This window comes from Peromyscus eremicus, chromosome 7 (genome assembly GCF_949786415.1).
Source record: "Peromyscus eremicus chromosome 7, PerEre_H2_v1, whole genome shotgun sequence".
In the NCBI taxonomy this organism is placed as follows: domain Eukaryota; kingdom Metazoa; phylum Chordata; class Mammalia; order Rodentia; family Cricetidae; genus Peromyscus; species Peromyscus eremicus.
In genome coordinates this window covers 14,456,596-14,469,835 of record NC_081422.1, presented here as the reverse complement: position 1 = coordinate 14,469,835, position 13,240 = coordinate 14,456,596, and the positions used below count along the sequence as shown (strand labels likewise).

The 13,240-nt window shown below is 42.2% G+C and overlaps 1 protein-coding gene across 4 annotated transcripts in view; it reads left to right on the top strand.

The window, feature by feature from the left end:
* Naalad2 (N-acetylated alpha-linked acidic dipeptidase 2) overlaps positions 1-13,240 on the top strand; it is a 59,520-nt gene that overhangs the window by 19,549 nt on the left and 26,731 nt on the right. For all 4 annotated transcript variants that reach the window (XR_009380183.1, XM_059267363.1, XM_059267362.1 and 1 more), the window contains 2 exons: positions 5,069-5,162; positions 6,274-6,372. Coding sequence is in view for 3 of the 4 variants with exons in the window: in XM_059267363.1 (XP_059123346.1) it covers positions 5,069-5,162; positions 6,274-6,372 (193 nt within the window). In the remaining variant the exon portion in view is untranslated. The remainder of the gene's footprint in view (positions 1-5,068; positions 5,163-6,273; positions 6,373-13,240) is intronic.

Here is a 13,240-nt window from a genome sequence, read left to right as displayed (position 1 = left end):
GGTGTGGATGGACTAGTTAAAGTTCATGTTCCATTCTCTCTAGCAGAACTCTCTCAGATAGAAAGTAAGCTGGGTTCTTATACTTCTAATTCTGCTGCATTTATTAAACAATTTCAATATATAACTCAATCTTATAGTCTCACCTTTCATGATATATTCATGATACTTTCTAATAACTTACTTCCTGAGGAGCGCAGGTGGGTTTGGGAGCAGGCTAGGATTCACGCAGACGAAATCCATCAAACTAACCTTTCACACCCTCCAGGAGCTGAGGCGGTTCCTGACCGGGAGCCACACTGGGATTATAACACCCAGGGTGGCTGTCTAGCCAGAGATAGGTTTATTACCTGTCTCCTGACAGGTCTCCGTAAGGCTGCCCTAAAACCAGTAAACTATGAAAAACTAAAAATGGTTATTCAAGATAAGGACGAAAATCCGTCTCATTTCCTAGAGCGGCTCACCAAGGCTCTACTTCAGTTCACTAGCTTAGACCCAGAGAGCCCGGAGGGCAGGCAGCTGCTAATGACCCACTTTGTCTCACAGAGCTTCCCTGACATTAGGGATAAACTTAAACGTTTGGAGAACGGCCCTCTAACTCCACAGGCAGATATGCTGGCGATAGCATTTAAGGTGTACCATGGTAGAGATGAAAAAGCCCATAGAAGGAGCTGCCAGATGCTGGCAAGCACTGCCCGACCGGCTCCCCGAAAGCCGTCTGGTCCCTGTTTCAAGTGTGGGAGAGAAGGCCATTGGGCCCGGGCTTGTACCGCCGGCCCACGAAGGGCACCGACAAAGCCTTGTCAAAACTGTGTCCTGAGAGAGTTTTGGGGGCCCACTTCTCCTGCTCGTCTCCCTATTGTCGGGGTTGGGGGACAGCCTTATCTACCTCACCAGACACCACCACTTAATTGCATTTTCAGGGGCATCCCTCTCACACACACATTCTTAGTGGTGCCAAGCTGCCCTGTACCTTTAATGGGGAGGGATCTTCTAGCTAAGGTAGGAGCGTCCATTTCTTTCGCTCCACACATTCGCCTCATCCCAGACGCGCCAGCAGCTCCTTTACTTCTAGCTACTCACTCTTCTGACTCTAAAATACTTTTCCCCTACCAGATTCTCAGGTAGACCTCTCCTAGCTACTCACTCTTATGACTCTAACAATTCTTTTCCCCTACCAGCTTCTCAGGTAGACCCAAAAGTCTGGGATACCCAGAACCCTTCTATTGCTAGGCACCATCAGCCTGTTATTATCCAGCTACAAGATCCTGCCAGGTATATCACCCAAGCTCAGTATCCCCTCTCACTCTCAAGCTCCAGAGGACACCAGGATCCACTGCCTTGTCACCAATTCCAGAGGAATAAGGTATCACCCCTTCATTTCCCAACCAGGGCCACACAGAGCCGGAGGCAAAAAAGGACCATCAATATCCAGGCGTATCTTGTCAAACAGAAGGTTCCTAGCCACAGCACGGAAGGTTCTCAGCCACAGCACGGATGGACAGCGGCAGAACTTCATTCCAGGACCTGCCCACCATCATTCCAGGACTTCACAAGATACTCTCTCATCCCCCTGCCCCCAAGAGCCAACCAACGCCCACTATTCAGCTGGAAGCAGTCTTTGAGAGAAACGTCGCCCCCATACCCAGTCAACCACAATTTTTTTTCTTTTTTAAAAAGAAAGAGTCAGGAATGAAAGATTTACAACACGCCCCCACGGTCAGGCGTGTTCGCATATGCCTGGCGGACACTTCCGCCTAGCCAGGCCCAGGTCAGGATAGCCATTTCCGGGTCAGGGCATCTCGCGGGACCGAGATGCGTGACGTTTCACTGGCCACGTAAGCGTGCAACGTGGCCATGTGATCTACGCGCTTGCGTGTAGTAGTGACGCTGATCTGTCCACGCCCAGCCTTTAAAAAATCAGGCGCCATGCTCCTGGTTCCTTCTTCTCCACACACGTGTTTCCCGCAGGCCTGTTCACTCTCTGTCCCTTTACCTTTAATAAAACTCTTTGTTAGCGGATTCTGTCGTGTTTCGTGGCATTTCCTTGCTGGGTAAGAACACAACGCAGCCAAAAAACTAACACCTGTGGCTTTTAATATTCTTTCTTTGTACTACTGTACGTTCAGTGTTTTGATTCTCATGTAGTGGGGGGACTCTCTTTTCTGGTCCAATCTATTTGGTGTTCTGTAAGCTTCCTGTAGCTTTAGCTGCATTTCTTTCTTGAGGTTAGGAAATTTTTCTTGTATGATTTTGTTGACTATATTTTCTGGGCCTTTGAGTTGGGAATCTTCTCCGTCTTCTATTCCTATTATTCTTAGGTTTAGACTTTTCATGGTGTCCCAGATGTCCTGGATGTTTGGTGTCAGGGGATTTTTACACTGAACATTGTCTTTGACTGATGTAGCTGTTCCTTCTGCAGTACCTTGATTGCCTGAAATTCTCTCTTCCGTCTCTTCTATTCTGTTGGTGAAGCTTTCCTCAGTAGTTACTGTTTGAATTCCTAAATTTTTCATTTCCAGAATTCTCTCAGCTTGTGTTTTCTTTATTGATTCTATTTCCATTTTCTGGTCTTGATCACTTTTATTTGTTTCCTTCAAATGTTTGTGTTTTCTGGGGTTTCTTTAAGTGATTTATTCATTTCCTCACATTGTTTTCATGGATTAATTAATTTCCATTTTAAGGAACTCTATCATCTTCATATAGTTGATTTTAAGGTCTTTTTCTTGTGCTTCAGCTGTGTTGGAATATTCAGGGCTTACTATAGCAGGATAGCTGGGCTCTACTGGAGACATATTGCCCTTGCTGTTATTATGGGTTTTTTTTTTTTTTTTATGGTTTTTCGAGACAGGGTTTCTCTGTGTAGCTTTGCACCTTTCCTGGAACTCACTTGGTAGCCCAGGCTGACCTAGAACTCACAGAGATCTGCCTGGCTCTGCCTCCCCAGTGCTGGGATTAAAGGCGTGCGCCACCACCGCCCGGCTGATTATGTTTTTATGCTGGCATCTTGGCATCTGAATTTGGGATGATTATAGGTCTAGGTGCTGATTTCTGGATTTGTCTTTATTGGATAGGTGTTTTATTCCTTGATTTCTGTTTCCTCTCTGGATTTTTCAGAGAGTGTTTTGACTGAGTGTTGCCTGTCCTATCCAGCTTATGCATTCTCAGGGAATGCTTGCTGGTGTTGTAGGCTGGGAAACTGGGATGAGGAAGGGGAAGGAAGGTTGGAAAAGAAGGTCTTTGTGATCCCTTGGGGATGGGGTCAGACAGGAAATTGAGACCATAGTAAATATCCTGCTACAGAGTTTAGGATAAAACTGGAGGGATTAGAACTCAGGAGCAGCAGGAGAGGTGTGAGTCTGCCTCCAGCCTACTTGTCCTGGGAGGAGAGGCCCCTGGGCTAGCAGGGGCTGCCTGCTGGGTTGGGATCTAGGACAAAGCAACAAGTTGGGGACAAATGTTAGAAGAGGAAAGATCAGTGGAATCCGCTGGAGATGAAAGCAGGTGGGGGTGGGACTCCGCCAAGTTTGTTTTGCTGTAGAGCTGGGGATGGAACTGGTGGAACAGAGAGAAGAGGAGGTCTGAAGGGAGCCTGCAGGTGTGGCCTGTGGGTTAATGTAGGCCTGTCTGCTGGAGTTGTGGGTTGTTCCGTTGTTCTGCTAGGCTGCTGTGTTCCCAGTGAATGCCTGCTGGTGTTGGAGACTGGGATACTGGGATTAGATGGGGGAAGGAGGGTTGGGAATGGTCGTTGTGTTCCATTAGGGTGAAGTCAGAGAGCAAAGGGAGACCACAGCAGGTTTCCTGCTAAGGAGCTGGGGATGGTACTGGGACTAGGGTGGATCTCAGGAGCAGCAGCACAGGTGCCCTGAGAGAGGCCCTTGGGTTAGCAGGGAGTGCCCACTGGGGTAGGGGTCTGGACAAAACAACAAATCAAAGGAGGAAGGTTAAAAGGGGGCAGATCTGTGGGATCCATGGGAGATGGAAGGAGGGGCTGCCAAGGGTGTTCTGCTATAGAGCTGGGGATGAGACTCGGAGATTCAAACTGCGGAATAGAGAGAAGGGAAGGTCTGCAGAAAGCCTACCTGGGTTTTTGTGTGTGTGTGTGTGTGTGTGTTAGCAGAGAATCACATTGTTTGGTTTTTAGCTACTCAAGAATTTTGGAAATATTTTCTTCAATATTGATTTCTAATTCCATTATAATTAATTTCACTATTGTCAAACAATAGACTTTGTATGATTTTTGCATTCATTGGAACATGTTTTATGGCTCACAATACCATAATATAAATCTATTGAATGCATGTTCCCCACATACCTGAGAACAAAGTAAACTCTGCTGTTTTGAAGTATGCCCAACTGTTAAGAATAGCTGCCCGATCAAGTTAGTGTAGTTGCTGACTTTTTTGTATAATTACACTGTTATGCTTTTTTTTTCAACAAGCAATTATAAAAATGAGTAATAAGAAAAAAATCTTTGAATTATTGCTTCATATGTCTTGTCATTTTTAAGTTGGTCCAGATATGAGCATGAAGGGTTCCATGTTAATCTCTCTTGCCAGATAGCCAGGCCCCAAGAGTTTATCAGTCTGACAGCACTTTCCAAGCATCCTTTGAAGAAAACTTTGTCTTATCATTTGGATAAATGTAATTATTCCTCAAGATCTCAAAAGTTTTCTGTTTTTTTCCCCATTATATGTGACTTTAGAATATATAGACATAGTTTCCAAGCATACAGTTTACTGGAGTTTCTATAATAGTGGTTTATAATATCTTTTGAGCAAATAAAATATTAAAAAGTTTAAGAAAATTATTTCAAATGTTTAGTTTAAAAATCTATTTCTATGATTTGATTTTTGCCTTAAAATGTAAATGACATTTTATTTATTTTTTTATTTACTACTGACTCAAATAGTCCAGTTTAAATAAAACAGTTTGACTTTTTGGTAACCTTTAATTTTATTTTAATTGTAAAATATAACAAATCTGTATTAATATTACAAGAAACTCCTGCATGCCATTATCCTTGCTCGTATTGTTCAATGGTTTTCACTTATATACTTGATTTTTGCAGAGTACACCTTCAGACTTCATGTTGAAGAAGGAGTAGGGATTCCGAATATACCGGTACATCCAATTGGATACAATGATGCAGAGATACTGTTACGGTATAGTCATTTGGTTGCATATGAGTATATCTTACCCTACAATGTCCATTTTCTGCTCTATTAGTCAATTATGTTAAAAATAACATATATCAAAATAAGCCCTGAAGTAGAAACACTATTTTTATGAGAACAATCAGATTAACTACTAAGAAATAATACTAAAACATTTCTCTGCTCAAATGAAATTCCCAAATACGAAATTCTGTCCAAAGATTAAATTCAAGCACTGAGCTGGGTGGTGGTGGTGGTGGTGGTGGTGGTGGTGGTGGTGGTGGTGGTGGTGCACGCCTTTAATCCCAGCAGGGAGGCAGAGGCAGGCGAGGCAGAGGCAGGCGGATCTCTGCGAGTTCAAGGCCAGCCTGGTCTCCAAAGCGAGTTCCAGGAAAGGCGCAAAGCTACACAGAGAAACCCTGTCTCAAAAAACCAAAACCAAAAAAAAACAAAAACAAAAAAAAACAAAACAACCAAAACCCCACTTAAATTCAAGCCCTTTGACAAGATTCCAATACTTAGACTTCATTGGTGTAAACACACAGTCACGCTAGCCACTAGATGCGTGATCTTCACCAGTTACTTCCTGATTTAGTTTCCTCACTGTAAAATGAGGACAGTGCTGTTTCTTCTGGAATCCCAGCTGGGAGCAGGGTCTGCAGTACAGTGAACATTGGGTTAATATTTGCTGGTAATGTTTTCTGTACTTCGTCGCCTATTTCCCAACTTCATTTCCTACACGTCTGTACCAGAGTAACTTAATTACCTTTTATAGGCGCCTCCTATGGAGTCAGGAGTTTCTGTAAAAATGTGGTGCTTCTTAACACAGTCAGGAATGTTCCCTCTTTCGGATAGCCTCAATTCCCCGGTTTTCCCACTACATCATGTGTGAGGAGGCTGTTGCCACTCATCTATCTGTCCTCTGGATTTTATTTTTTCCCTTCGTCATTATAACTAACATGTGGCATGTTACTTATTTATCTAGACTATGACTCTTTCCAGAATGAAAGCTCCATGAGGCTAGGCCTTTTTGTAAATAGTTCCAACATTTATAGTATCACACTCAATCTCATGATTTTCTCAAGATCAATCTTTTTGTTGTTTCATGTAATCTTGACAGAAACTTGGGAGGAGCTGCTCCACCAGACAAAAGCTGGAAGGGAACTCTAAATGTTAGTTATAATATCGGGCCTGGCTTTACAGGAAGTGAATATTCCAGGTAATGTGAATCTTGAATAGCCTGGAAAAGTTTTGTTATAACAAAAAAAAAATGTCAAGATAATGTTTTGCCAGGTAAAGTATGCTTTTCTTTTTTTTCCTTGTCACCAGTGACCAACTGATCATTTTATATCAACTCAGAAGGACTTACAGAGTTAACTATTGAATTATTCAGTGGTGACATTGTACTATTAGGTGAAATATTGCTATAGTGTTGCCTTCTTTTTTTTTTAATTTTTATTTTGCAGTACAATTCAGTTCTACATATCAGCCACAGATTCCCTTGTTCTCCCCCTTCCCGCCTCCCTCACCTTCCCCCCAGCCCGCCCCCCATTCCCATCTCCTCCAGGGCAAAGCCTTCCCCGCAGACTGAGATCAACCTGGTAGACTCAGTCCAGGTAGGTCCAGTCCCCTCCTCCCAGGCCGAGCCAAGCGATCCTGCATAGGCCCCAGGTTTCAAACAGCCGACTCATGCAATGAGCACAGGACCCAGTCCCACTGCCTGGATGCCTCCCAAACAGATCAGGCCAATCAACTGTCTCACCCACTCAGAGGGCCGGATAAAGCACAGGGACAAATAGCCTTCTTTTTTAACTTCCATTTTCTTTCTTTTTTTTTTTTTGCCAATGGAACACTTATTTAACTTTATTAATTAATTAATTAATTAATTTTGAGACAGGGTTTCTCTGTGTAGCTTTGGAGCCTTTCCTGGAACTCACTGTAGCCCAGGGTGCCCTCAAACTCAGAGATCTGCCTGCCTCTGCTTCTGAGTGCTGGGATTAAAGGCGTGCACCACCACTTCCCGGCTTAATTTTTTATAAGTTTTTTTAAAATTTATTTTACATACCAACCACAGTTTCTCCTCCCTCCTTTCCTCCTGTTCCCTCTGCCCGTCTCTTTTCTACCCACCCCCTATCCACTCCTCAAGAAGGGGCAGGCCTCCCATGGGAGTCAACAAAGCATGGCATATCAAGTTGAGGCAGGACTAAGCTGACCCCACCTGTATCAAGGCTGAGCGAGGCATCCCACAATAGGGAATCAGTTCCAAAAAGCCAGGTCATATGCCAGGGACAGATCCTGGTCCCACTACCAGGGGCCCCACAAACAGACCAAGCTACACAACTGTTACCCACATGCAGATGGCTTAGGTTTGTCACATGCAGACTCCCTAGCTGTCAGTCTAGAGCCCATGACCTCCCATAAGCATGGGTCAGCTGTCTCTGTGGGTTTCCTGTCATGATCTTGACCCACCCCACCCCTTGCTTATATAATCCCTCCTTCCTCTCTTCAACTGGACTCCTGGAGCTCAGCCCAATGCTGATCTCTGTATCAGTTACTGGATGAGTTCTATGATGACACCAATCTGATTACAGGAGAAGGTCAATTCAGGCACCCACTCCACTATTGCTAGAGGTCTTAGCTGGGGTCATCCTTGTGGATTCCTGAGAGTTTTCCTACCACCAAGTTTCTCCCTAACCCCATAATGGCCCCCTTTGTCAAGATAGTTTTCATTGCTCTCCCTCTTTGTCCCTCCCCCAACTCAGCCATCCCAATCCCTCATGTTCCCATCCTCCATCCCCTCCCCTTTACCGCATCCCCACCCCACATTTACCCAGAATATCTTATCTATTTCCCCTTCCTAGGGTCCTCCTTCTTACCTAGCTTCTTTGGTACTGTGGATTGTAGCCTGGTTATCATTTGCTTTACATCTAATATTCACTTATGAGTGAGTACATACAATGTGTTTGTCTTTCTGGGTCTGGGTTACTTCACTCAGGATGATTTTTTCTAGTTCCATCCATTTGCCTGCAAATGTCATGATGTCATTGTTTTTTTTACCGTTGAGTAATACACCATTGTGTAAATGTACCACATTTTCTTTATCCAGCCTTCAGTTGACGGGCATCTGAGTTGTTTCAAGGTTCTGGCAATTGCAAATAATGCTGCTATGAACATAGTTGAGCAAGGTCCTTGTGGTATGATTAGGCATGCTTTGGGTATATGCCCAAGAGGGGTATCATTGGGTCTTGAGGTAGACTGATTCCCAACTTTCTGATAAACCACCATACTGATTTCCAGAGTGGCTATGCAAGTTTGCACTCCCACCAGCAGTGGAAGAGTGGTCCCCTTACATCACATCCTCTCCAACAGAAGTTGTCATCAGTATTTTTGACCTTCGCCATTCTGACAGGTGTTACATGGTATCTCAGAGTCATTTTGATTTGCATTTCCCTGATGACTAAGGCTATTGAGCAATTCCTTAAGTGTCTTTCAGCCATTTGAGATTCTTCTGTTGAGAATTCTGTTTATATCTGTACCCCATTTTTAAGATTGGATGATTTGGTATTTCGATGTCTAGTTTCTTGAGTTCTTTATATATTTTAGAGATAAGCCCTCTGTTAGATGTGGGGTTGGTGAAGATCTTTTCCCATTCTGTGGGTTGCTGTTTTGTTTTATTGACCATGTCCTTTGCCTTACAGAAGCTTTTCAGTTTCAGGAGGTCCCGTTTATTAATTGTTGATCTAGTGGTGTCTGTGCTACTGGTGTTATATTCAGGAAGTGGTCTCCTGTGCCAATGTGTTCAAGGCTACTTCCCTGTAGCGTGAATTCTAATTGGTCTTATTAATTAAAAACTTGGAGTTGGATATCAGGGTGAAAGCTGAAAGATCAGAGAAGCAGAGCAGCCAGTGACTAGAAAGACTTCTTACCTCTACCAAACCCTCAGCCTGAAAAAGACTGAGCTCCTGTCTCCTCCTACCTTATATTCCTCTCTTCACCCAGCCATATCGCTTCCTGTCTCCACTTCCCTACTGCTGGAATCAAAGGCATGAGATCTCAAGTGCTGGGATTAAAGATGTGTGTCACCACTACCTGGCCTCTATGGCTAAATAATGGCTTAGCTCCACACTCTGATCTTCAGGCAAGCTTTATTTGTTAGATCACAAACAAAATATCACCACACTTCCCACTTTTTCTTCTATCAGTTTAATTGGATGTATGTTGAGGTCTTTGATCCACTTGGACTTTTGTTCATGGTGATAGATATGGCTCTATTTGCATTTTTCTTCCTGTTGATATCCAGTTATGCCAGCACCATTTGTTGAAGATGCTTTCTTTTTTCCATTGTACAATTTTTGCTTCTTTGTCAAAAATCAGGTATTCACAGGTGTATGGATTTATTGTCAGGGTCTTCAATTTGATTCCACTGATCCACATGTCTGTTTTTATGCCAATACTGAGTTGTTTTTTTATTACTATAGCTCTATAGCAGAGCTTGAAGTCAGGGATGGTAATGCCTCCAGGAGTTCCTTTATTATACAGGATTCTTTTAGCTATCCTGGGTTTTTTGTTTTTCCATATGAAGTTGAGTATTGTAATTTTGAGGTCTGTGAAAAATTGTGTTAGGATTTTGATGGGGATTGCATTGAATTTGTAGATTGCCTTTGGTAAGATTGTCATTTTTACTATGTCCATCTTACCTATCCAAGTGCATGAGAAATCTTTCCATTTTCTGATGTCTTCTTCAATTTCTTTCTTTAAGGACTTAAAGTTCTTGTCATATAGGTCTTTCGCTTGTTTGGTTAGAATTATATTAAGGTATTTTATATTACTTGTGGCTATTGTTTCTGTGATTTCTTTCTCAGCCCATTTATCATTTGTTTATAGGCGAGCTACTAATATATATATATATATTTTTTTAGTTGCTCTTGTATTTTGCCACATTACTGAAGGTTTAACTTCCATTTTCAACTCAAATTTTAAACCAGTTTTCCTAGTGACATTTTTGGTGGGGCAGCTGATAGAAGCTAAAAGGGCAGAGATTGAGGATCCATCAGTTATTTTACCTATACTACATGGCATAAATGAGTCAAAATGAGGAAGCCATGTTGTACAACAATTCTCAATAGATATATCATTATAATTAGTATCGTTTTTGTCTGTTCCTTTTTTTTTTTTTTTTTCAAGACAAGGTTTCTGTGTGTAGTCCCAGCTGTCCTGGATCTCACTCTGTAAACCAAGCTGGCCTCGAACTCAGAGATCCAGTTGCCTCTGCCTCCTGAGTGCTAGGATTAAAGGGGGGCACCACCACCACTTGCTCTAATTAGTGTTGTTTTAACACAAGACTGTTGCCAAGGAGTGACCCTATGTGCCTGTTGGCATGAGAAAAAGCAGGCAGACAGTGTAGTTGTGGAAACATGGGCCATGGTAGGATGTTTGTACTGGAAAGACCAGGGAAGGGAAATGTTAGTGCTGACAAATCAGAAAGGATATAGTTAGATGTTTATTTTATTAAACACACATTGCTCAGCCAGTCTTGTTTGCTAATTTGCCTATCTATATGAACTTTGATACTCAGGATATGTTTTTATTGCTAGAATTGACTTGTTTCAGAAAATTTGAAGTGAAAGAAGTTCAGTTTTCTTATTTTTATGGGAATTTTAGAATTTGAGGTATATAAGGGCTTAATTATCATAATTCAATCACAACAGTCTTCCATCAATTAGAAGGTATATTATCTGTTTTTCTTATATTCTCCAGAGAGAGGGAAAGATAACATAGTTGCACAACATAAAGGCCTTTTTTAAAAAAAATTTACAAGCAGAAGCAGACAGACATGGAGAAAATACATTCATAATTTCTCTGAGTTTACTCAGAGGTCTTGAGATGAACATAATTGCAGGAAAGCTTGCTTTTACAGTGGGGAAGGATCTTAAATGAATGTGTACTGGATATGACTCTACTGTGAATTGTTTGTGTTTCTGTCATGCTTCTGTGTGTTCATTCAGACTGTCTCTACAGAGATGTATAAGCAGTCTAGTCGTACAATGAAATGAAACAAAAGCTAAGGTGACAGTGATAAATGGGCTAGAGTGTTTTCCAGCTTTTCCCTATAGGAGGGAGTTAGTTCATTTGACAAATACTTGATGAACATTAACTAACTGTACACAAAGTACCACTCCGAGTCCTGGGAATTCATCCTGGATCAAATAAGCAAAAATCACCCCTCTATTAAGCCTAGATCTTAGACTGTGCTTCATTTGGAAGACAGTGTGTTTGGAGTGATGTGAGGAAAAGCAGATAATTGCTACAAACAATTCAGGAAGTCAAAGAAAGTAAAAGCTTGGAAAGTACAAAGGGAGAAGGCTTGAATGTAGGAGAAACGATTGAGACTCTGGGCACCTACCCTATGTTTAATGTTTACAATTACTGACTTTTCTCTAAATTTCATTCATCTATTGCATCAATATTTACCTTTTTTTTTTTTTAACAGCTCTCACTGTGTAGCTGACCTGGCCTCATACTCATGGAAATTCTCTTGCCTCAGGCTCCAGAGTACTGCTGTTAGAGGCAAAAGCCATCACACTAAGCCTGACTTAGCTTTCTTAATTTAATGATACAGTGATATAATACCAATGACTTTGGGTTTCTTTTTAATTATAGACTTTAAGCTCTTAATTACGGGAAGATGCTGAAAATGTTTCTGCATTGCAGCAGCAGGGTGTTTTCCTGCTAAAACTGATCATAGGCTTTCGCTTTTGCAAACCAGTGGCTCCGCCATTAAACCATTTCCCCAGCTCCTTTGTGTTTTTACTTCACAATAGCAAAAGTAATATTTTTACTTAATGCATTTTTTAAAAAAAAAAAAAACCCTCGCTTGTTGATTGTTTTTGCTCTTGAAACTTTTAGCTGAATTATGTATTAATTATAATTAGGATTAATTATGTATTTAGAAAAAATTTAGGAGGATAGCAAAATCTGCATGCATTTCACACTGTACAAGCTTTGGTAGCCGAATCCTTCCTTCCATCAAATAATCATGATAACAAGTTAGAGACCTTTCTATGTCTAGAATAAACAAAGGCTTGTTTTCTGTTCCTGTGAAAAAGCAACTCAATATTTATGTATGTCATTCGGGGATTCATAGAATGTGTATTGCCTTTGAGATGGAGGAAGTCTGGCTGGGTTTGACTGAATTTACATTTGCTTTTTTTTTTTTTTTTTTTTTTTTTTTGGTTTTTCGAGACAGGGTTTCTCTGTGTAGCTTTGCGCCTCTCCTGGAACTCACTTGGTAGCCCAGGCTGGCCTCGAACTCACAGAGATCCGCCTGGCTCTGCCTCCCGAGTGCTGGGATTAAAGGCGTGCGCCACCACCGCCCGGCTTACATTTGCTTTTAAATTGGCTAAAATCATGAATGAATATTAAAGTCCAGCCCAAATCAGAATCAAAATGGATGGCCCAGGGAAGTTTCAGTATGTAGTTCTGCACTTAGCACAGCTTTCCAAATTTTTATTTAACAATAGAATTGATCATATTCTTCAGTCAGTGCGCAGGTCAATTTTTTTTAAGAAATTTTTTATTCTTTCCACATACCAACCACAGATCCCCCTCTCATCCTTCCTCCCACTCCCTCCCCCAGCCTTCTACGCCAGCCCACTCCCCATTCCCTCCTCTGAAAAGGTATGGCCTCCCATAGGGAGTCAGCAAATCCCCCCATTCAGTGGAGGCAGGTCCAAGCCCCTCCCCCTGCATCAAGGCTGTGCAAGGTGTCCCAACCATAAGCAATGGGCTCCAAAAAGCCAGTTCATGCATCAGAGGCCCTCAAACAGAACAAGCTACACAACTGTCTCGTCCATGCAGAGGGTCCAGTCCAGTCCTATGTCTCCACAGCTGTCAGTCCAAAGTTCATGAGTTCCCAGTAGATTGGCTTGGTTGTATCTTTAAGTTTCCCCATCATGGTCTTGATGCCTCTTGCTCTTCCCTCTCTTCGACTGGACTTCCTGGAGTTATGCCTGGTGCTTGGCCATGGCTCTTTGCATCTGTTTCCATCAGTTACTGGATGAAGTCTCTATAATGACAGCTAGGGCATT